Source organism: Asterias amurensis, chromosome 14, assembly GCF_032118995.1.
Source record: "Asterias amurensis chromosome 14, ASM3211899v1".
NCBI classification, from domain to species: Eukaryota; Metazoa; Echinodermata; class Asteroidea; order Forcipulatida; family Asteriidae; genus Asterias; species Asterias amurensis.
The window spans coordinates 14,514,858-14,539,439 of NC_092661.1; the positions used below are offsets into that span (position 1 = coordinate 14,514,858).

Here is a 24,582-nt window from a genome sequence, read left to right on the forward strand (position 1 = left end):
AAATAGAAAGTGTTCACATGTTGTTTGTAATTTTTGCTGCACTGTTTTTTAATCTTAGCCAATTAGAGTACTTACGTAAGAAACCATCTTGTGCTACATTCAGAATATTAACCAAAATCTATATCAATTTGTTTGAGCTAAATAACAAAATTGCTTTTCCTAGTATTTTTACTTTGAAATGCTGCAAGGTTTGGAGGTAGACAATTTGCAGTTGTACATGAAGGGGTCGTTCAAGGCACAGTATAACTTCCTATCACTTTTATGTAAACGTTCAAAATAAGAGATTAATTTTTATCTTGCTCATTGCCACCAAGTTTTATATAGAAACACACTTAACACCATATTTAGAATTGAAGGCAGCTTTACAAAAATATCTCATAAACTTCTGTGTATATATAAAATATCTTGCACTTAATATTTTTTACAGAGTTCCTTTTCATTAAAATTAAGGAAAAACTGTTTCGTAGCACCCATGACCCCTAACAATTACTCTAAATAAAATCTGTCACCACTCACTACTACCACCTGCAGATGTAGAAGTCCCATACAAACACCTTTTCATTCCCATACATGAGCCGAAAGGGTAATTGCAAAACCATTAACTATGGCACAAAACTATAAAACCATAATGCAAAGAATTAATATAACCATGATGCAGGTTACAAAAATGGCTTACTATATTATCCACAAACATACTGTATGAAAGTATGTACGCCCTAGTAAGTAAAACCCAAAATTTAACAGAACACATCAGAACATTGGCAATTAACAAGTACAGTATGTAGCCAACTTCTTATTGTGTAAGGCAGTTAGTGTCGAAGGTTCAATGCTTTCAAAGCTTCTTGCTGCCCCCCCCCACCCCCAAACTCTTCTCCCTCCGGTGGGCTGTTGAGTTCCTGATACAGGAAATCATGTAGTTGATCGACCATTTAGTAGATGACAATCGTGTTTATGTATGTATTGGTTCAGATATTTTGTGCGAATATAAGTATGCGTAAAATATTCAAAATAGTACATTGGATCCATCAATAGACCAGTAGACCTACTTACACTGTGTTCACACTTGGAAACAAATTATTAATCCTCTACTTTTTACTTTCTTTGAGAAAGAAAAACTAAACAAAAAGAAGTTTAACTAAAAGGAAGACTTTTTTATACTGGGTAAGATCCCTTAAATTAAACAAACACAGTGTTCTTTATAAAAATTTAATACGAAATGTCATTATCTTTTTTTGTTAAATTTACCTCCAATACTTTGTATTCAAAGAAATAACAATTATAAGATTGATGGATGTAAACAAATATTAATTTCTCATTATCGATTAGACCTATTAAAACAAAATAAATATTTGCAACTACAAAAACACCCCCAATAAATCCATAAATTATTCCATAAAACTTTCACCATAAAAATGCGTGATAAACCTAATCAGCGCAGATATTGAGCTAACAAGTAAGGGAGCCTCCCACAAATAAAATAGATTAAGAGATTAAGTGAAGCCTACCTGATGTCCAGGTTGGCACATTCATTTGTTTCGTTGTCTCCACAAAATGATTCCAGGTTGTACGACAGGATCTCTTATAACTTAGGAACTGTGGTGCCACAGTCCTCACTTCAGACGTGCTTTGTATGGACATGACTTTTGATTACCTACCCCCATAGGGGGTGCTTCAAAGCCAATCTTTTGGGACTTTGAGAACTTTCATCAAGTCGTCTTCTTTTGAACCCTCGACGGGGACATGCTTGTACCTCCATTTCTGTAAAAAAGTGTGAAGAATAGTGTGTGTAAGCAGTTTGACTGAAAAAGCACTTGTGTAAGCAAATTGCCTTATGGAGGATGAGGCTGGCTGGCCTCTGTGTCTGCCATCCAGAGCTAGCTGTGAGCCCCCTAGTTTTTGGGGAACCCATCGATGGAAACAGGAGCACGGGCAGGAGGAGACTAACATTCAAAGATCAGCTGAAGAAGGACGCAATACGACAAGAAACAACTGAGCTTAGTGCGCTGATGCTGGACCAAAATGCGTCTGGAAGGCGACCGCCAGAGGTTTCTCGAGATGGCATTGGCTGGAGACAACCTCTCGCTCAACTCCAGCAAATTGAATGAGCGAAAAAGCAATTGTGTAAGCAATTTGACTGAGAAAAGCACTTGTGTAAGCACTTTGACTGAGAAAAAATGTTGCAATATCCATTTTCCAACAGGATTAGGAAAGCACAGTGCTTATTACACATGGATGTAGGGTAAAACGAAATGAATATTTATCATATGATAATACACAATGAAGTCCTAAGCATAGGTATCCGCCAGTACAGGTGCTCACTACAAAATTCTGCGCTCTAGCATGTCTATAGTTGAGCTCCAAGTGCTCTGCTCCTGATATCCAATACAATAATTATATAATACATACATAAAAAATGCTGTTTTCTATATAGTCAATTCACATGTAAAAATCAAAATAATGTAAAAGGCAATTATTAGTGGGTACTTACTGCACACTGAGGTAATGACATCAATATGCTCTCTATCCTTGCTTGAGGTGTAAACAGCCCAAACTTTGTGCCTCTGTCATACACAAGGTTGAACTCAACGTACCTGCATCCAACAATTCAAACAAGGGTGGTGTGTGAATAGTGAGTAGGCAAATTATCATTGAAGACACAGGAAAGATTGGTACAGTATATAAAAAAAAATTCAAACTGAAACCTTACTGGTTTTATCAGTTTTGTATCAGAACCATTCATCAGTATAAATGTTTGTTGGAACTCCATAAGTGTAGAAAAGGAATCGGAAGAACATTTAAAAATAACCTAAAAAAATTAATAATAACAAAAATAGATAACCCATACTTTTTAATGCAAACAATCTTTAAAAAAACAAAAAACAACATGATTCTAAAGATTTCCACTACAAACTGGACTCTGTACTTTACAAAATTTATAATTAGATCAGGAAGGTGTGTTTATTTTGTTTTTGCGTAAAAGAGGATAGTCCAAAAAAGATCTTGACATTAGAGTCATTCAAAGAATGAGTATTTTGTTGAATTGGATGTTAAATAATGATCTAAATTATTTGTTGCACTTACCTTCCCCTTCTAACCAGCTGCCATTCTCTAAGAGAGAAAAGAAAAACAGGTTTATTATTATTTTATTATAAAAAGTAAATAATTTATTTCTGCATTATATTTTTTTTTAAAGTAAAGTCTGTTCCCCATTGAGAGGTTGCCAGTCCATGGCAGGTCACTCCTCAGCTTTTGCCAGAACATTTTGTACTCCTGGGTGGAAAAAAGGCAAGTATGACACGGTGCCTTTCTCAACAACACAAAAGTCATGACTGACCAATGCCCAATTGCATCGCTCTGCTTACCGTAAGCACAGAATCGGCGCTCGCGGAAGCGCGGAATTCTGTGCTTACGGCAAGCGTATTTCACGGGTTAGCGGCGAATTTTGGCTTCTGCGCGTGCGTTCTTCACGTTACTAGGCATTCTACGCTTACAAGGCTAGCGCAGAAATTCGGCGCTTGCAAGTAAGCGGGGAATCGCGATCGTAAGCGCAAAATTCGGCAGTAAGCAGAGCCATGAAATTGGGCCCAGGCCAGGATTCAAACCCCCTATTTTGTAAATTACAGAATTTGAGTACACTGTCCTTAGACTGCTCGGCCAAGGTACCGCATACAAAAACAAAGAACATTATACATAGAGGCTATGCTTGACAAAAGGCAAGTCTAAAGAAGAAGTTGGATTCAGTGATTTATGAGTATGTACTGGGCCCAATATCATGGCTCTTCTTACTGCTGAATTCTGTGCTGATGATCATCTTTCTCTGCTTACGTGCAAGCGCTGAATTTCTGCGCTAGCTGTGTAAGCGCAGATTGCCTAGTAACATGAAGTACACACGCGCACAAGCCAACATTCCCTGCTAACCCATGAACTACTTGATGTAATATAAGGGCGGAATTCCCCGCTTCCGCAAGCGCCGATTCTTTGCTCACAGTAAGAAGAGACACGAAACTAGGCTCAAAAGGCTTGTCTGGATGCAATATGCTGTCCTTACTGATTGTACATTAAAGACAGTGGACACTTTTGGTAATTGTCAAAGACCAGTCTTCTCACTTGGGGTATCTAAACATATGCATAAAATAACAAACCTGTGAAAATTTGAGCTCAATTGGTCGTCGAAGTTGCGAGATATGAATGAAATAAAAAACACCCTTGTCACACGAAGTTGTGTGCTTTCAGATGCTTGATTTCGAGACCTCAAATTCTAAGTCTGAGGTCTCGAAATCAAATTCGTGAAAAATTACTTCTTTCTCGAAAACTATGTCACTTCAGAGGGAGCTGTTTCTCACAATGTTTTATATTATCAACCTCTCCCCATTACTCTTTACCAAGTGAGGATTTATGCTGATAATTATTTTGAGTAATTACCAATAGTGTCCACTGCCTTTAACTAACTTTGGTTTCACAAATAGAAGGCAATATCTGTTTCTGCTACGTTGCTTTTATAACAATAACCTACACGCTCATTTATCTCAAAATGAGTTTACAAAATTACCTTTCTTTTAGTCCATATCCATCATTCATATGCTTCTTGATGAGAGGAACATAGCTGGGTATGACAGCATTGGCACATTCCTGAAATAAAGCAACAAATATTAATCTTTACACAATATTGTACACTAGCAAGCGAGAAACATAAGTACAAACAAAATCACCATAAATACATGAACACTTTTTTCAATCACTTCAAAAGGACAATTGAAATGTGAGGGCATAGTGTGAGCTGAATGCACATGATGCATAAAAGGTGAGCAAATTTTGTTTTCATTGTCTTATGTATTTTGTTGTAAATGCAAGAGAAAAAAAAAAAACTTACTACAGGCAATTACAACACTGATGAGATTGTGAAGCAAGAAAGCTCTCTGGTGAGAGCGCCCTCATGTGGTCAAAAATAAGTTCACCTGGCACTCAATATTGCTCTAAGTTCAAAAGCACAGTGGATCTGCTGATGATTTATCACAACATAATGTAACAATGAATGCGGGAAAAAAGTTCACTGTATTCAAATTGAACGATTTAAAAGAAAGACATCAACGTCAAAAGTAAACAAAAACACAAACTAGAAAACAAGCAAAATCAAAATCAGCCTGGTGAACATAATTTTTGACCAACCAATTCATTATTTTGCTCTGAATTTCCGGCACTTATTTATATATGAAGTTCTGAACTATGTACAAAGACCTTTTAGGTACCTTTTCACAATACAAATACTTGTTATGTACCTTAACAAATGCAAAAACATCATCTTGAGTAGGAGTATCTAGATCATCAAAGAAGATTCCCCCTACACCTCGCCTCTCACCTGGAAAAACCATGCAACAATGTCAGCAATAACAAAAACAGGTTATGATATTATTAATAATCATAAATTTACATTAGCAACTAACCCCTACACCCGGCCACTAATTATCTAATTATTGACAAACACTACAAGAATGTCAACAACAAATCAAATACAAGTAATTTTATACATAATAATCACATCTAATTAAGTAACAAGAAATAATGTTTACAAATCCTGATATGAAAATTATAAATTCATAAGATAAGAATAAATATTGTGCAACAAATATGACAATATGTGAGTAAATATGACAAAAAAAGTCACTACACAGATTGAAAACAAAGTACATGTAATTATATAGATGCAATTTTAAAAGATAAAATCAGGTAAATGCTAAATGTACAAGTTTATTATAGAGAGAAGAGTGACATCATACATCAAACAATGAGACCATAGTGCGATCACAAAAACACATTTTACACTTAGAGAGGACTTGAATGCAAAGCCAACATTTTAAGACTGGAATGCAATCAAAATGTTCAAAAAGCTCAGTAAGAAACAAGTATAAACTCAAGTACACCTTTAATTTATCATCATTAATTCATAATGATATATAGAAGATATTCTGCAAATATCCTGAAAAACGGACAATATAGAGAAGTTATTCACACATAATATGCAAAAATAGTAACAGCATCAACAATTCAAATTAATGGAAAGAATTTATAAGTAAATTGTGTCAATGCAAATGATAAAAATACTACCACAGTAAAAAATAAGGAAAATACATCATATAGCATACAGTATAGTACATAATAAAATGACAGACATTAAAATGAATTTGATCAATCTAAAGAACAATATTAATATCGGGATCCCCGGCCAGGGACAAATTCAGAATAATTAAATCAAACACCGAGGTTACATTTCAAGTACAGGAAAATTCAATACAAAGAATATAGGCAAAGTTCACACAAAGACCATTGTCGACTCATAACAGGGCCCATTTTCAAGGCTCTAGCTTACGCCAAATTCTGCACTAACATGTAGGGTCACCGTTCTCCGCTTGATTTCTGGGCTTGCTGTTTAAGCGTAGAATGCCTAGTAACGTGGAGACACGCGCACACAAGCCAGAATTCCCTGCTAACCTGTGAATTAAGCTTGACGTGAACACAGAATTCTCTGCTTCTGTAAGCGCTGATTCTTTGCTTACTGTAAGCAGAGCCATGAAATTGGGCACTGATCTCATGTTCATAATACATGCTGGCTACATTGATGTCTAGATGGCAACAAAAATATTCATCGTGCAAACTTGGTCATATATCAATTACAAATGGACAATAATAAATTTAGTGAAAAGGGTGTTGGCTGCAAACAACTGGAAAATAATGTTTAAAAAGGTAAAAGAATCAAAACATACATAATTTCTTTGGTTTGTCAGAAGATTGATTGTCAAGAACTAGTACTAGTACCTACCTCGGTGATGAACAACAAAGTAGTCGTCACACCATTTCTTAAACGCTGGATAGTGTTTAGGGTTGTGTTTGTCACAGGCTTTTTTCAATGTACCATGGAAATGTTTCACATCCTATACCCGGGAAGATAAGACAATTTGACAACAATCATCATTACTTTTTAATAGATGCAAGTTTCATTCACATTACAGACTGTTACAAAGTGCCTTGCGCTATATGTGTAGGTAAGAAGATATGTACCACCTGTGAGGAGAAGATGATGAAGCAATAAGTTTTAAGTGAGAGTAAAAACTGAGGACAATGCAATCCTGGTCAAAATTCATAGAGCTGCTTTTAGCACAAAACTATGCTTACCAGAACAAGGTTACCAGCCAAAATAGCATGTAACATGTACAATTTGTGACTGGTATCCTGTACATTTCTGCTAAGCAATATTTTCTGCTTATAAGCTCTATGAAATTGGGCCTAGGTTGAGACTGAAAACCTGAGACAAACACAGCTCCTCCTGTCCTGGTGGAATTCGAACCAGGGTCAAGGAAGATGAACAGAAAAAAAGCCACTAAGTTTACCTGATCCATTTGAATTCTCAAGCCATACTAGTTAATGTGTTACCCAACACCTGCTCTTCAATGTTGAGAGCCGGGGAGATTGTAACTGGCCTGCTGTCGATTTCACCAAACTCTTCCTAATCTTAGGTTTTGAGACGAGTTTGATTCCCTATATCCAAAGACGCTACGACGCATTGAACCCATCCTAAGTTAGGATGAGTTACTCGTCCTATCTCGAGATAGGATTAATTATAGCGTTGCATGAAATCGGCTGCTGGAATTTCATCTTTGAGAGGTCACAATGTAACAACGATATACAGGTACTCAATAGACATTTTCACAAATTTCTATTATGCACTACAAAATGTAACATTATATTAGCTTTTTGGATTTGTTGATGATTGTTACTGGCCTGGTATTTAATCTTTGAGATGTAACAAAAATTTACCTACTTTGTAGACATTTTCACAAATTAATTTCTATTTTCCACTAAAAATGTCTAGCTTTATATCAGCTATTTTGATTCTTTGATGGTTGACTTTACCTCTTCATCCAGGTAATAAGGGGTGAGGTCCGTTCCTCCTCCAAACCACCACTGCTTCTCCCCGTCCTGGTCCACCTCAAAGTAGCGGTAGTTGAAATGCAGAGTCGGAATCATGGGGTTTCGCTAAATGGGTGAAAACAGTTATGGGAATTGAGTAAGCAAGATATATTTTTCTCTGTTATACACAATAAACTCTTTAAACTTTTAAAAATCAGGATTGCGATAACATCAAGTGTGTATCTACTTGCTGGATAGATCATGTTGTTTTGAGAACTTGTCTTGCTTTATAATCTACTACCCGACCGCGGAGTAGATTTTTCGGATTTCGGAAGACTTCTCAGTTCTGGTTCTGAAAAGAACTGTCCTGCTTTTTAACTACTACCTGGGTGGAAGGTAGGAAAATCGGCCGGGACTACTACTCTCGCTTTTAGTGGATTGAGGGGACTTCTCGTTGTTAACTTCACAGCCGCGAGTGAGTTCTTAATTGGTCTCAACATTAGTGAATGATACCCATCCTTAAGACCTGTGAATTGTTCTCAACACTAGTGAATGATACCCATGCTTAAAAGGACTGTGAAGAGAACCCTGTTCCAGTCCCATGTATATAGAAATTGCAAACTTAGGGTTTCTTGAGGTTTCTTCACCAACAAAAATCATATTAATTTTGGTTTTACCCATATACACTTTGTGTGTAAGCAACATACTCGGTACTTTTGCAAGCTCTGTGAAAAGAATCACAGGCTTTTTGTATTACTCGGGTGGGATTTGAACCCACAACCTAGAGCAGTGTCTTACCAACAATTTTTGCCTTACCAACAACTAACATGTTACTCAGTGTAAATATTATTCATTATACATGTTTGTATATAGTTTCCCATCCAACTGTCAACAACGGAAAAAAATCGAGTGTAAGATTTATTCAGGTTATCTAATTTTTCAGTTATTTTCTCTTGTGGTATTTCTTTCATTTTGTGTACCATTTTAAAGCTGAGCATTTATTTTGTCTACATTAACCTGTTGCCAAACCCTTGTGTGGGCATTACTATTGTAGTTTGCAGCTCCAAGACTGATGGTACATTATACACAAATATTTTCTTATATATATTGACATATTTACAATGATGTGAAATGTGCACGTAAATAACTGAGCAATTATTTGGTTCAACGCATTTTGTACAGGGCACGCCTTTTAAAAATTGATTTTAATCACGATGGTCTCATTATGTGCCAAGATACCAGCCTTGAAGCCTAATGTTTACAAAACAGCGTAACAATGGCAACAGTGCAGCATCAACACTATCGTCTTTGACCAAGCGTCACATAGTGTTCTCACGATCCGCAAGAGTACGGACGTTTCTGTGATCTTGGACCCATTGATACTGTAAAAGGTAGGTTTTAAACAATGCTTTGCATATTTACTTTTTGAACATTTTGAACATTTATGGAGAATTTCAGTTTTGAGATCAGAGGAAATTGCAAGATACCATTAATGACGAAGAGTTACATTCTGAAGTTAAGTTAAGGAGAATGGATGAGAAAGTGTAGATTCGTGGATAGAATGTACAAGCCGAAGGGGAGTAAATTGTAGTCATGAATCTACACTTTAGAGTCTATTCTCAAAGTTTAAAAAAACTTGATTTCTCAATAATAATGACACTTATCAGTCTATCTTATTTCAAACGTCGGAATTGCTTACATTTTATAACTATTTTGCAAAATATATCTTGAGGCAAATTTTATAGTGCATGCAACATTATCAAGTACAATGTTAGTTTGCTCAGTTGACAATAAATAATTGAGTTACATGTGAATTTTGTAACTGTGAAATAATTGAAAAGTAATCTAAACTCTATATTATATTTTTATGCATTTTGTTTTTTTAATTTAGACTACCTAGGCTTTTAAACAGAACTGATAGGGGAAGTATAAAAAAAAGATCACCCCATTATCATCAAGTGACCTATTTGTTGTAGCAATAGCCTTTTCTGTTTGTTTTGATATTAATAAATACCTTGGACGGTTTCAAGTCTCTGATTGGTCAAAACCCGGTCACGTGTGAGAGCGCTGAACAGATCATTATTTAAAAGAGTCACTGGTCTCAAAGATCAGTAATGTGATTAACGCACGAAAGAGATGGGAACCATAAAAAGCTCAAATATGGCCCCTGAACATGTCTGGAAGTACCGCCGAGAGAAAAGTCACAAAATTTAGACAATTTTAGCCGTTTAATTCGCTAAAAAAGGTATTTATTAATGGGAATAACAGTGTTCGTACCCGGTCTTCACTGCGTGGTATTGACCTTGGTTGGTGGCTGGCGCTGTTAACGAACCTTGCCTCCGGCTCGGTCCCTTAACAGCGCCAGCCACCAACCCGGTCATTACCACGCAGTAAAGACCGGGTACTCGCACTGTTATTCCCTAAATCAAACTCTTAACACTTAATTCTTAAAAAAAAAAATAATAAAAAAATTCACTCAGTGTAATTGTAAGGGGGTCTGCATTGTGCAATAATATAGAGGTTTGGCAAGAGCACGGATACATGACAGATAATATAACTGCGTTGGATGGGTGGCAGGTATACGATAGGCTGCTGTAAAAGCTTTCAATATGCGAAGCCTGCGTACATACATTTGTTTTTTCCTTTTTAAAAGAGCCCTACTCTGCAATATGGGGCATGTCTGATGGTGTTATCTTAATATATATATATATATATATATATATATATATATATATATTTTTTTTTGGGGGGGGGGGATCACGGAGAAATCACATCCCTGTAATTGGCAAAATAGTAACCAACATTCTGCTTACTAAGTAAAAGCCGACAATATGTGCTCAAAAATCATGTTGCTTCTCGTCAAATGGTCTTGAATACACAAGCAAAAGTAGACAATAATGAAAAAAGCAAGTGATGCTCCTCTTTTACTCTACATTTTTGCATGTTTGCCATCTGTAGTGTATTTCACGTGGGGTGGTAGACAATAATCCACACACTGTGCAAAGGAGCTGCCATACTGGAAAAACGTTATATTAACTATACCTGGGAATGCAGGTCATGGTGTGACCTTTGACATGAGCTGTATGCAAAGTAGACAGTACTTAATATTTATGAGCTGGGTGTAACCAAGTGGGCCAAAGCAAATATATCACACCATCCTTTTGTTCTTTAATTTGTAGGAATCAACACCTCTATCATAACTTATGGATGTTCAGCCTGGTCACTGCTGGTGTTGTGAGAAACTTCTACCCGCACGTTTTGTGCAATGCAGGGGTTGCCCTTTGGGGCAGTACTGCTGCTCCTCATGCCAAGAAAGAGACAAAGTCAGACACAGCTCTGTCGAGTGCCAGGTATTTGGACCCAAGAAATGCAGCAACTGTGGCAACACTGGTGACACCAAAGAGGTTAGTGAAGAACTCATGATGAAAGATGTATGTAAGATTTATGCAAATCAATGTGGTCTTTATATACATTTAGTCTATTTTCCAGGGGCGGTAATTGCCACCAACTCCTGAGCTGAAACAGGGTTCATTCCATTCCATTCACTCAATGGTTTACTAAAAATCGCTGCAACCAGCAGAATTACACGAACAGTTTGACATAATTAAAAATCTGGAGTAAAACATTACATTAATATTAATAATCAAAATAGCATTAAATCTATTACACACAAAACCAGATCTATGTTTAAACTGTTCAGTGCAATCAAGGACCAAGCTACTCCATGACAAAAAAGAATCCAAGGCACTTAAAATTCAAATCTAAAAGGTTTACTTCTAAATCTAAAAATGGACCGGTGTCAGAGGCAATGACAAGTGTCCGCCATGCAATACTGTCCGCTCCGGACACTTTTGCATATGCAATCGTGTCCGGGGCTATGCAAAAAATGTCCGGTGGACATACATGACTGTACATGTATGTGCGCCCGTAAGCGAGCGTGCATGCACTGAACCTACGTATATGCAGCATGAAAATTCACGTATTTTATGATTGCAGCGAATACCCAATAGCTGAACATTTCCCATGTCATTCATGACATGCACTTAGCTTGTTAAAAAAATGGCGAACTTGTTTCGTCGACTAAGGGCGTTTAATTTACTGTAAGGACGGTTTTGCACGGGGGCGGACACAAATGCATACATGTATGCGAATGTGTCCGGGCGGACACAATTGCATTATGCAGCAGCGTCTGGGCGGACACGATTGCATATGCAAAACCATCCGGCGGACATTATTGCATATGCAATAATGTCCTCCGGATAGTATTGCATAGAGGACATAACTGCATGCGACACTGGTCCCCAACTACAATCCCCTGGTCCAACCTTTTAATCCCTCCCATTAAGAGTGTTGAAGGCAAGGGCAAGAGTATATAAAACACAATCATCGAACAACAAAAGCACTACCTCCCCAACTTTACGAAGCAATCACGGTTAAGTTTCGTGCTTAAGGACACAAGTGTCACAACCGGGACTCGAACCCACAATCGGCTGATCAAACATCAGAGCTTGAATCCGCTGCTCTTAACGGCTAGGCCATGACACGCAACCGAACAAGTTGAAGGTGTGGTGCAGAGCAATAATATACATTATTTTACACTAGGGGAAGGTTTTGGGTTGTTTCACTCTTTTTCTTTCTGTAAAATTATTGACTACAATCAGAAATGTTCATTAACTCGGTCATTTTGCCTCTGTTTCTCCCACTAGTGTGCAGAGTGTAACAACGCTTGGTACTGCAATAAGGAGTGTCAGACGAGAGACTGGAAGGCAACCCACAAAAAGAAATGTCGTGGAGTTAAAGAAAACATTAAGACACTTGCCACTTCACTACTTGGACAAAAAACATTAAGCAGATATGGGGAAGCCCCTTGTTATTTTGGGAATGCCCTGGCAAGAGACTTTCTTCAACTTGACAACAACGAATGGTGTGGTGAGGTTGTGACTGAAGAAGACATGGCAAGGGATTATTATGTCTTGTCTGTTGGTTGTGGAGACCTAAGGGATACAGTCTTAACAGCTGGTTCCCTTCCTGACAGGTACCAAGGTAAGCTTCACGTAACTCTCGATGACTTTGATCCTTTTGTCATGGCGAGGAATGTCCTGTTTCTCTATATGTTGGTTCGGTTTGCAGACACTGAGGGAATTGAGAGCAGTCTGACTACCATCTGGTACTCAGTTCACATCACCAAGAAAGAGTATGACTTGATCAAGACCACCTTGGATGAGCTCATTCAGATGGATGCCCAGAGTCTCCATGACACCACAAAAGGACTTGTGACAGTTTCAAATAAAGAACTTGGCTGTCTTTGCCAAGTATGGGTCAAGTGGAGATCGTTTAAGTGTAATCGGGCCAATAGCAAATGTATTAATCTAAGAAAACAGAGAAATGCATTGTTTAAGACAGAGCAGGTAAAATCACAAAAACTACCACTCTTTCTTGAGTTACTATCTGCTAAAGAAAGTAAGCTGATGGAAAATTGGTTCGATCATGGAATGTTTCTCCCAAAAGAAACACAACAAAAAGATATGCCCTTTGACAACCCAACACTAACAGGGCGACAAGATTTGGCAAAGAAATTTGGATTTTTTGAAGAGGATGAACTCTTCAAAGATCCAAAAGATCACACTTTTGAGTACTGTATTCGAACTGACACATTTCCTTTTGGGGTGTGGGACTGTTTGAGGGTGAGGGAGTCTGTTCTGGAACCAGGCTCATCTCCTATGGTGATGTTCCATAATTATGTGACAAGCCTTCTCAAAAAGGTGAAAGATATCATTTTGCAGGGGCGACTGTACCTTCATGTTTCCTTGGTGGACTGTCTGCAGTTTCATCAATATCTTGAGTCCCTTGATGAGATGCCGAAATATGACCGTATCTTTACATCTAACCTAGCTGACTTTCTTGGTTTCACTAATCTTCTTCAACTCTTCAAGCCATTGCTGAACTCTGATAACAGCTTCTCAGTTATTGTCACTATGACAATGAACTGGATTAGATTTTTACCTGAGGCCAACATTGTTGGACTCGACATAATTAACCCACAGGTGTTTAAGAAATGCCTGAATGCATACTTGGCTGCATTAGAACGACCAACCCAGCGCATCAACTATAACTTTATGAGAGAGTACTTCAACAACACGTCGTCATTCCTGGAGTTCCTTAGAGCAGACATCATGGGAGGGGGGTTTGAGATACCCCCACTCAAAGATGTACCATCACTGACCACTGTGATGAGGTACAATGGGATGAAGATGCGAGACTTCAGGAAAGAGAAGAACAGACTTGTCCCATTTATAAATCGTGTCCGTGCACATGCTTTAAACATGATGGATGGACAGACCACAGCTGTGGAGTGGTGTCTACCACACCTGTAGTTGGCCAAGATACCTTGCAGGAAAATACTGTATGTTAAAGCGCCTTGTGCGCGTCACTGAGTGACGAATATGAGCGCTATATAACATAAGAAGCTACTATCATTATGTAAAAAGAAATCAATTCATTTCTTTTCAACTCATTTTGTCTAACCAGTGTCGCTAAAGTGTAGTACCTTAACTATTAGAAGGTACAGTGTACTACATAAATGGGTCTCATAATTCAAAATATTTCCTGCTTTTCCTGCTGAAAAACAAAGCATTTTGATACGCCACTAGAGGTGTGATAAAGCACTAGATAAGAAGCCAAAATAGAACTACCGGGAGAACTAATTTGTTCTCCTACACATGCACTTGATTATATACATTCTGCACTGTCCCAACATGGACACAAATCCATGTGTAAATTTTGACCAGATTTCTACGTATAAATGAAAAAAAAGAAAAGTTATTTGTCATGTTTGTGTGAACTTGTGTCATGTACGTAAACTTTGTATGGGTCACGGGTGAGCACCACTCTCTCAATGGCTTCCAGCTTGTCGGGCTTTGACACATGGTTTTGTACATTGTATGCCCTCTAATGTAGTTGTGTACATTGTATGCCATTACATGTAGTGTATAGTTCTACATGTACAACAAACATATTAATCATCCAGTTTTAGAGTATGCTGTACAATATTAATAGGCGCTATTTATATTATCATTTTTATTAGAAAATTTCAGTTTCAGCTTTGGTTTAAATAATACATAAAACCCGCAGCTAATGAGGATCGTGTCCAAATCTTGGCACACACTCAGTAGATTAGTCGTCTCAAGAAACATTATTGAGAGTTTCCAAAGAAGAGTTTGCGATGCTTTTAAACACCAAACACAAAGCGACTTACTGCCAATTAGTTTAATATATTATTGACAAGTAGTCAATTCAAGTGCCATTCATTGTTGCAAATAGACTTTGCAAGACTTGCAAGTGTTTTAACTTTTCAGGCCAAATCGGTCTCATGTAAAGGTCAATGTGTATATTCTGTTTCTTTAAATAAATTTGATTCACAAAAGTTTATGGCTATAGAAATTATTTGTATTGTTTTGAAAGTTTAGCGATGAAATATTTTAAAGTAAATCATTTTTATAATCAATGAAGAAAACCCTGAGAATAAAACCCGACTTTCAATTTCAAATGTTTACCATATTATTATCAAACCTACAGTTGCACTCACTCATGCTTGATTCGCGTAGGATCTTAAAAAAAAAAAAAAAAAAAGCATCCTCTTAGTTTTAATTTGGTTTCAATGTTAATTTTAACAGTTTATTTGTATTAAATACAAATTCATAAATACCTCAAGACAGTTTCGCTATTCCTATTGGTGGAGAGCGCGTCACGTGGGTGTGTTTAAACCTTTGTTTATAACCAGTAAAAAGTGTTGAAACATGGGCGTGACACACGAGCTTTGCACCGGTGCTTATAAGAAAGTTTCTTCATCCCTATTGGTCGAGAGCAACAGCCGGGACAGTTGTTTATGTTAAAACTTGCTTATGGGTAGTTTTAGATTCGAGAATTTTGCATAAATAGAGTTAACAAAAAGAGATTTGATTTGCATAAAAATACAGGCTTCTTTGGACTTGTTTTCTCATTTTCTATTGCTTCTAGACATAGGCTATATACAGCTGTGTTTCAAATTGCTCATCAACCTAAATGAGCTAAGTATTTAAATCCTACAGTTGTTGTTTTGATGTTTCAACCCTCATAGAGTCTTTTATTAAAGACTTGTGCTTTGTAAGAAATACTCTACTTGGGTAGACAGTTTTGTTTTATATAAATGTACTCGGTGTATTAACAACTAATTTCCTCACTTAATCAAGTAATTAAGAAATTAAAAGTCTACTTTAGACCAATTTGATATCCTTCTGCAAGGAGGCAACAAAGGCTACAAAATTGAACTAATGAAACAATGGACCTGGTTATAATACTGTTTTAAATACAGCAATTGTTGAACTTGCAATGTTTAGAACCTCATGGAGTCTTTCACAAAGACTTAATGCCTTTTTAAGGAATGTTCAACTTCTTGGGTTAACCATGTTCTCAAATGTATTAACTTAACAATTAGTTTCCTCATTTAATTAAGCAATTTAGACTCTTATGTATTTTTTGCACTAGAATATAAACACACTAGATAAATTTAAACAAAAGTTAAAGGTTAAAAGTATATTTTAAGTCAATTATTGTAAATTTCTGTCAATGTACTGTAGATTTAGAAATAAATGAAACTACTGGCTCCATCCAAGAAAGAGAAATAAACAAAAACATAGAAGAGATTTCAGTATTGCAACCTGTTGTAACATGTACATGTCTGTGGTTTACGTATTGTTCACTATTAATATACACAAAATTAAAAAATTTATACACAATAGGTTGTCCAAGTTGTTAAGAGAAGGTTTGCTGAATTTCTCATAAAGGGGATTTCCCTTGGTTGCGAAATACAGTCACATGACAATCTTAAAGGGAAAGTTGGTATATACATGTACATGGAACATTGTTTTCAAAGGGGGAAAGCACACTACGTAATTTAATTACACTGTTTAAAACAGACCGACATGACTGAGGTTATTCTCGCTTTGCTTTGGAGTATTAAACAAGCAGAAAGTCACCTATGGAAGTCAAAACTATGGGAGAACAACGGATTTATTTAATGGTTGGTCGACAACCATGACACCACCTATTGGGAACATGATTAAAAGTTCCAACAAAAATTAAATTTGCCAAAGGGGGAATTTTGAACACTAGGTGGCAGCAGACTTACCAGGTAAATTTCCTTTGTTTATGTAGTTTTGAGCATGCGCACATTACCGAGAACAGTGGATTTTACCTGGTAAGTCTGCTGCCACCAAGTGTCTCAAAAGTCTCCCATTGGAAACTACATTTCAAACATCCGTGTGTATATTTTACTTTCAATTCCTTTTTAAAAATGTGTTGATTTTATATGCATCATTATTTTGTGTCTTGATAATGTTGAAATATATAGTAGCATTACATATATCCCCCACAATAAAGTTTAAACTGGGTGCGCCAATCTTCACAGCAAAAACTTTAAAAACTTAAAACATAATTGTTTTCACTAACACTGAATTGATCACTCTACAATTATTCATACATTTGTGTAGTCTGAACCTCTTCTTTAAACTCTTCTTTTGTGTACAGGGCATTTTTTCGCTTTGACGCTATTTATGCCAACTTACATTGTGAAAACTTACATGTCACCACATTCCACCCACACAAACACATAAAAGAAAGACGTACATACATGTATATATGCAAAATAACCCAACCCAACACAATTTATGTTGACTTGTAAACCCTATTTAATTTGGTGATTGTGACAGTGAACTGCACTCTCCAACCGGTAACAGTCTGCAAGTAATTGGTTTGGATTCTACAACAAAAAGGTAATCAGTTTTTTTCCATAAGACTTTTGTTTCTTTCCCGTTGACTTATTTTTGAGATCCCTCTTTCAAGGTAGAAACTGAAAGCAAGTTTACTTCATTTGAAATGGGTAATTTGTGTACATTGTAAGGCCCAGAAGTATAATGATGATTTAATGAAATGATTTGGAATCAAATCTCGACCTTTCCTGGACATTAAAACTTTACAATACGTGTCAGTACCAACTTGAATTTATGATTAGAAATAGATTTTACAAAAAATGCTTTTGACTGCTCTTATACTTGATGTATTTGCAGTGTGGTTACATCATGGATGTTCAACGAGGACATTGCTGGCGTTGTGAAAAAGCTCTCCCTGATCCGTCTGTGCACTGTAATGACTGCCCACTGGCTGTGTATTGCACTGCATCATGTAAAGTCAGAGACAGGGTCAGGCACAAGGCAGTAGAGTGTCAGATATTTGGACCCAAGTGCAACACTTGCGGCAACAAGAATGATATCAAAACGGTAGAGTGCCTTTGAATTATTGAAAAAAAAGTTTTATTTTCACAAACATGTATTTTAGGCTTGTAAAAATAATGTATTTAAAACGAATGTCAATTGCAGCAACAAATTTACTGGCTTATGTGTTGTATACTCCTTTGACATAGAGCAATAAAACACATCGAAATGCTATCTTATTGGTAACAACAGACATAACGTAGGCCTATTGTGTGGTACTCTAGGCATAAAACACACTCATCATAAGTTTTTAGATTTTGTCATTACCAGACTTTCCAAGAATTATGTATCCGACCAAAGATTGATTATACTTTTCTGGAAACCATATGCACAAAGAGCAACAACTTGCCATGTGGTGGCCAAGCAGTTTAATGCGTTGGACTTAAAATCTGTGGTTATGTCATTAGGGTGTGAGTTCGAATCCCGGTCATGACACTCGTGTCTTTGAGCAAGACATTGCTCCTCTTCATCCATGGGTAAATGAGGGCAGAAATGCTTCTTGTGAAAGATTCAATTTTGTGCGCCACATATTCAGCACAGGCATTCTCTTGGTTTAAGGGGTGAAATAAATGTCCAATTGATTAGGGGTACCAGTGTTGTCCAGCGCCTCACCGGCTGACGGGTTTGAGCGCTATTTTAATAAGAAACCGCTATTATCATAATAATTGTGAACATTTTTACAAAAGTAAAAAATATTGAGATGACATCACCATGACGTCACTTCAAATGTTTGTATTCATGGTTGTCTAACAATAAACCAAGTTTCAACAAGTTGGGTTGTGATTTGGCAGACCCTTGAATAGTGCTGCACCTTTAATTAACTTGACCTCACATAAGATCTCAATGAAAGTCATTAAGTACACCAATTTTGAAACAATGATCAAAAAGCTTGCCACAAACATCTAGTAAAACTGTATTTTGAACTCTTTTAAGCATGCTGCTAGAAGGCGCTTTTGAATTTTCATCAATGGTCCTATCTTGTCCAGACCCTTGCCAGACTACAGCATCGTTTGATGCACATTTAAAAAGTTGCAACTTTTAAGTAAAAAGGCACTTTCGGTTGCATACGGAAGAGGTCACATATTGTCACCAACACATTAAAAAATGAAGACCCATATGCCTGTAATTATCATTGTTGAATATTCAAGCAAAAAATATGAATTTTAAAAGATTGACAAATTTTCATGACGTAGATTTCTGAGGTGGTATCCTAGGGGACTCTCTTCCCTTGGAGATTTTGTCACTTATATGGGGGGGGGGGGGAGGACTCAAAAGAGAGTGCTATTTGAAGATGTTTGGATACAATCCCCAATTAGGTCAAAATGGTATAATCTCTTATGACAAGTTTGAGCAGACACAGATTTCTACAATCTCATGAAAAAAATTGAGATTAAAATGATCAGCAGTTATTGAGATACGGAAATTTTAAACTTATTTTTGTACCTAAAAGTCATGTCAAATGGGGTCACACTCTGTGTAGCGCATGTTGAGTATTCCAAGTCCTTTCCGATGATGTTTACGTAGATTGTACAAATCTATTGTGGGGTTCAGGAGTTATGATCTTTTTCAAATATTAAACTCTTAATTAAAGTAATTCAAAACCTGTTGATTTCACAAGAAAAACTGCATTTTAACCGTCTGTCGCTAGGGCGCTTTAATGACAATTAATAGAGGTCATGCAATGTCACGCACACAATAACAAATAAAGACCTATATTACTATTAAATAATTCTGCAAAAATCAACCCAAGGACTCTTATTGTTGATTTGATAATGATTTTGAAAGAATTAAATTATTAATGCTTAAAAACCTTGTAATTTGACACCTGATGACGTCATCTTGACAGAAATTTGCAGTTTCATCTCCTAATGGATATATATGCAGAGTTTCAAGCTAATGTGAGGTTGGGACAGGTGTCTTACATGTAATACCAAAAACAAAGAGGAAGTATTGGAAAAAAAAAAAAAGGGAAGTTATAAACCAAACAAACAAGTGGTGTTTCCAAGCTTTCCTCTGAACACAAAAGTATAAGGAAGAAAAAAAAACATGAGGTGGTCCAGGCAGAGTGCCCCAACACAAACAAATGTCACAAAAATCTCTTCGCAACTCTTGCATGACTTTTGTGATAATCTTTTGTTTAATCTTTTTCAGTGTGCACAGTGTACCAACGCTTGGTATTGCAATAAGAGGTGCCAAAAGATAGACTGGAGAAGCCATAAGCACTTATGTCGACAAACTAAAGATGACATTAAATCACTAGCTACATTTTGTCGGGAAAAAAACACTGAACTTGCAAAAGTCAAAAGAACAAAAAGTGCACCTTATTACATTGGGAATACCATAGCTAAAGATTTCTTAAATCTTGACAACAATGAATGGTCTGGAGAAACTCTGACTGAGAAGGACATGGCTCAGGATTACCATGTGTTGTCTGCTGGTTGTGGCGACTTGCGGAATACAGTTTTAACAGCTGGTTCCCTTCCTGACAGGTACCAAGGAAAGCTTCACGTAACTCTCAATGATTTTGATCCTTTTGTCATGGCAAGGAATGTCTTGTTTCTCTTTATGTTGGTTCGGTTTGCAGACACTGAGGGAATCGAGAGCAGTCTGACTACTATCTGGTACTCAGTTCACATTACAAAGAAAGAGTACGACCTGATCAAGACCAGCTTGGATGAGCTCATTCAGATGGATGCCCAGAATCTTAATGAGCTCACTAATGGTTTGGTAGTTGTTCAGAAAGGTGACCTTAGGCTTATGTCTCAGGTTTGGAAAAAATGGCAAGGTCTTGAATGCAGACGAAATGTCAAAGGTTCAATTAACCTTAGAAAACAAAGGAAAGACTTACTGGCACCAGTTCTTGAGCAAACCACCTGTTACCTTTGGCATGTACAAATATCCCAAGAAGATAAGAGGGCCATGGAAGAGTGGTTTGACCATGGGTTGTTCTACTCATACGAATCATACACATCGGACATGCCATTTGACAATGTAACGATGACCGGGCGAAAGGGTTTAAGCAGCAACTACCATCCTCTTGACTTTCGTAATAATACAAACACATTTGAAGAAATTGGAAGTGTTTATCTGGTGCACCAACCAAAAGACTATGAATTTGTCTACTGTATTACCACAGACTCTATTCCTTTTTCGGGATGGGACTGGCTGAAAGTGAAAGCAAGCACTTGCGAACTCAATGGTTACACATCCCCAATGGTAATGTACCACAAGTACGTGACCAACCTTCTCCGCAAGGTAAAAGATCTAGCCACTCAAGGAAGGCTCTGCATCCAATTCTTTCAGACCAACTGCCTGGAGTTTCCAACACTTTATGAATCCCAACATATGCCAGCCTTTGATAGAGTCTTCACCTCCAACCTTTCAGACTACCTTGGCTTTGCTAAGCTCCTCCAGATATTCAAGCCTTTGCTTAATTGCAAAAACAGGTTCTCGGTTGTCGTCACTGAGACTATAAATTGGAGCGACTTTGAGCCTACACGTTGGGCATACTATGAGGAGGTGGGGCAAAGGCACAAACGATCTGTCGGCTTTGCATACTTTGCAGACAATGATGTATCTCCTTCCCAGGGTCGGCCCTATAATCCAAATGTTGTGAGAGAGTATCACAACAATACTGAATGCTTTCTGGTATATCTTCGTGCTGAAATAATGGCAGGTGGACATGGGATACCATCACTCAAAGAAGTACCATCCTTTGGTTCAGTGATGACTTTCAGTGGGATGCAGATGCGTGACTTTCGGAAGGAACTTAATCGGGTCGTCCCATTTAAGTTACGTACAAATGTACGAGGTCTTTCCCCAATGACTGGTTTTGAGAGAGTGGTTGAGTGGTGTCTCCCTGACACTGAAGATTAACGGCTTGTCACATGAGCCTACTCTATACAAACTTTTGAGGTAACGAACTGTGCTGTGCAAATGGAAACACTTCGGTAGCCTAGGGTTGCCTGGGGCCTGGTTGTCTGTAATTACACAGAAGTATTGGTCTTTTAATGTTATTGGTTTTCCCATGTTGCAAAGTTAATGAATTTGTTAAATTAATAAGAAGAACAAAATGAAAGTGTGGTTTACGTCAGACAACATCAATTTCCAGTTAAGTCGTGTTTTTCCCCCCAAAATTGTAGTAAAATGCTTTTTTTTTTTAACTGGAGGTACAAATCCTTCGGGGTATTAACAAAACAAGTGCATCAATGTTTTGTTTTCTTCATAGACTTCATAAATAAACTGTGTTTGAGAACAAAAATACCTGATTGGGAACATTGTTTTGTCAAACATGAAACAATGTTTCCAGTCACATGAAAAACAAAAATAAACTCAGATGACTGTTGTCATATGGGCGGGTCTATTCTCACTGTCTATAGAACCTTTAAGAATTAACGCTCAGCAAAATCAGAGTATTAAGAAATATAATGGTGAGTCAAATATGTTTAGCTGTCTGTCACACAACAGACACGCTTTTTTCTGTAAAATTAAACTACCATAAATTTAAATTCCTACTAAATGTGTATATTACTATAAAATAATGTGCTCAGTAGTGATTTTGTATACTATATTAATCCTTAAGTACAGATTAATTTTAATTGTTTTATAAAAAATCAAAACATGTTCATGCATTTTTTTCTCTCAAATTTTTTCAATAGCGCCCCCTATTGAACATCGCATCAAATGAAAGCTCAACAATCGCTCTAAACAACCAAAGTGGTATAATGGGAGTTGTAGTTTTTATTAAGTTATGACCGCTTATCAAAGTCAACTTGAACGTGTATTGGTGGCCTCTCCAAACAATCTAATTTTTCATATCTGTAAAGGGCAGGGATTTCCTTTCTTGCACAATACAGAGTTAGTAATGAGCTTTGGGAGTTTAAAGGTACTTCGATCAATGAAGACTGAATGTCACAATATGTGCACAGCAGATTATAAGTACCTTCCCTTGTAGTATAGAATAAGTAGTAACTGTACTTCATCATCAAATTAATGTCTGTCTGTGTAAATTTGTCACCCTTTTTAGATAATAGAATTGCCCTAAAAACATAATGCAAGCCAAAGTCTGCTGATTTCTCATTGAGGGGATTTCCCCTGCTTGCGCAATACAGCTAGTAATGATCTTAAAGGGAGGGTAGGTACTCATGCCAAGGAAGTCTGAGTGGCACTAGTGTCCTGTTCTACCAACTAATCTCTGACAAATGTTTGGGGAATTCGTTCATTATTTATCAATTGTTTTTCAACCTTGGTCAAAATATGAATGCTCGTTTTAAATGGCTAATTCCCTCTTTTTATTGTGTCTTTTTAAAATGAAGCTTATTATTATACAAGTAGATGTCTTAAATGATGTATGCTTTTGCTGGAAATAAAGACTTTCAACAGAAAACAACTATATTTTGTCAGCCAAATTTGGGATTTATTTGTAACTTGATACTAAACTATATTCTTTTTAAAACTGTAACATTCCATGCAGAGCATGATGAAAGTTGAATGAAGATTTTGATAACCCCAGTTTTAAAAACAGATTTTAATATTACCAAATTATTTTAAAAGTTTACATTGTATCATAATATCATGTGGGTATTTTTAATGTACAATAGTTTCATTTATTGGAAGTTTGTTGGCTCTAGCTCCAAGCATTCTGTGTACATATTGCTTCTTTCTCTTAAGTTTATTCTTCCACTGTTTATTAATGTTGTAAGTAAGGTACAAATTTATGAAAAGAAAACATATAAAGTGAAAAGTACCTCACTTCAAAAAAGTATGGAAAGTTTGTTTCACAAAGAGTTTTGCTTCGAATCCATACCAATTGTCTTCGCACATTTTTGTTCTACAAGTACAGACACAACAAAACTTGCTTGCATCTTTCATGTTTACGAGGACATTGCAATAGTTACAATATGCACTAGATCAGACAAGTGGGAATGTTGTATTGTACAGTGTACTTAAAGCACAAAGTCAAGTAGTTTTTATACAAATATTGACTGCTTTGAGTGGTTTGGTTAAAACTTTGACTCCCGAGGTGATCCTCAACTTGTTTTTTTTTCCCCCGAGGTGAAGCCCTGGGAAAATAGACTGCTTCAGGTATCACTGAGGGAGTCATAACCATAGCATTCATGATTAAAAGCAGTCATTAATTGTTTTATGAATGTCACCCCTTCATTTTTGTTTTTGCCAAAGCATGTCAGAGTGAACAAAGAAGCTGTTGTTGCTATGGGTGTAGTCCCTCGTTTGCTCTGGGATAGTATTGGTTGGTTTGTGTAAAGAATTGTTTGCTGTTTGCGTATAGCGCGTCACATTGGTTTCTGGTAAAAACAAAAAATTCATACGACGCATTCTAAACCAACCAAATGACCGAATAATGCCTAACTGC

At 36.9% G+C, this 24,582-nt stretch overlaps 3 protein-coding genes across 5 annotated transcripts in view; 2 read left to right on the forward strand and 1 right to left on the reverse strand.

The window, feature by feature from the left end:
• Nucleotides 1–53: 53 nt before the first annotated feature.
• LOC139946804 (oxygen-dependent coproporphyrinogen-III oxidase-like) overlaps nucleotides 54–24,582 on the reverse strand; it is a 37,313-nt gene continuing 12,784 nt past the window's right edge. The window contains exons 9-15 of one of the 2 annotated variants that reach the window (XM_071944510.1): nucleotides 7,906–8,028; nucleotides 6,815–6,926; nucleotides 5,277–5,356; nucleotides 4,550–4,629; nucleotides 3,082–3,108; nucleotides 2,489–2,591; nucleotides 54–1,758 (exon numbers count right to left, since the gene is read on the reverse strand). In XM_071944510.1, the coding sequence (XP_071800611.1) occupies nucleotides 1,672–1,758; nucleotides 2,489–2,591; nucleotides 3,082–3,108; nucleotides 4,550–4,629; nucleotides 5,277–5,356; nucleotides 6,815–6,926; nucleotides 7,906–8,028 (612 nt within the window). In that variant the 3' untranslated portion in view covers nucleotides 54–1,671. The remainder of the gene's footprint in view (nucleotides 1,759–2,488; nucleotides 2,592–3,081; nucleotides 3,109–4,549; nucleotides 4,630–5,276; nucleotides 5,357–6,814; nucleotides 6,927–7,905; nucleotides 8,029–24,582) is intronic. The other variant, XM_071944512.1, reaches the window with a different exon arrangement.
• On the forward strand, nucleotides 11,106–17,141 carry LOC139946800 (uncharacterized). The gene is made up of 2 exons (XM_071944500.1): nucleotides 11,106–11,306; nucleotides 12,609–17,141. The coding sequence occupies exons 1-2, from the start codon at nucleotides 11,106–11,108 to the stop codon at nucleotides 14,274–14,276; spliced, it is 1,869 nt and encodes a 622-aa protein (XP_071800601.1). The 3' UTR covers nucleotides 14,277–17,141.
• On the forward strand, nucleotides 17,232–22,487 carry LOC139946797 (uncharacterized). Of its 2 annotated transcripts, XM_071944498.1 has the most exons (3): nucleotides 17,232–17,711; nucleotides 18,006–18,215; nucleotides 20,361–22,487. In XM_071944498.1, exons 2-3 carry the CDS (start codon nucleotides 18,018–18,020, stop codon nucleotides 22,083–22,085), a joined length of 1,923 nt encoding a protein of 640 aa, XP_071800599.1. In that variant the 5' UTR covers nucleotides 17,232–17,711; nucleotides 18,006–18,017; the 3' UTR covers nucleotides 22,086–22,487. The 2 variants fall into 2 exon arrangements, with proteins under 2 accessions (XP_071800599.1, XP_071800598.1); XM_071944497.1 differs by lacking the exon at nucleotides 17,232–17,711 and having other exon boundaries at nucleotides 17,979–18,215.

Bases quoted from the DNA above. Each gene is read 5' to 3' on its own strand.
- LOC139946800 (XM_071944500.1), top strand. From the start codon at position 11,106: ATGGATGTTCAGCCTGGTCACTGCTGGTGTTGTGAGAAACTTCTACCC. The intron at 11,307-12,608 runs GTTAGTGAAGAA...TTCTCCCACTAG, and splicing joins ACACTGGTGACACCAAAGAG to TGTGCAGAGTGTAACAACGC.
- LOC139946797 (XM_071944497.1), top strand. From the start codon at position 17,994: ATGTATTTGCAGTGTGGTTACATCATGGATGTTCAACGAGGACATTGC. The intron at 18,216-20,360 runs GTAGAGTGCCTT...AATCTTTTTCAG, and splicing joins ACAAGAATGATATCAAAACG to TGTGCACAGTGTACCAACGC.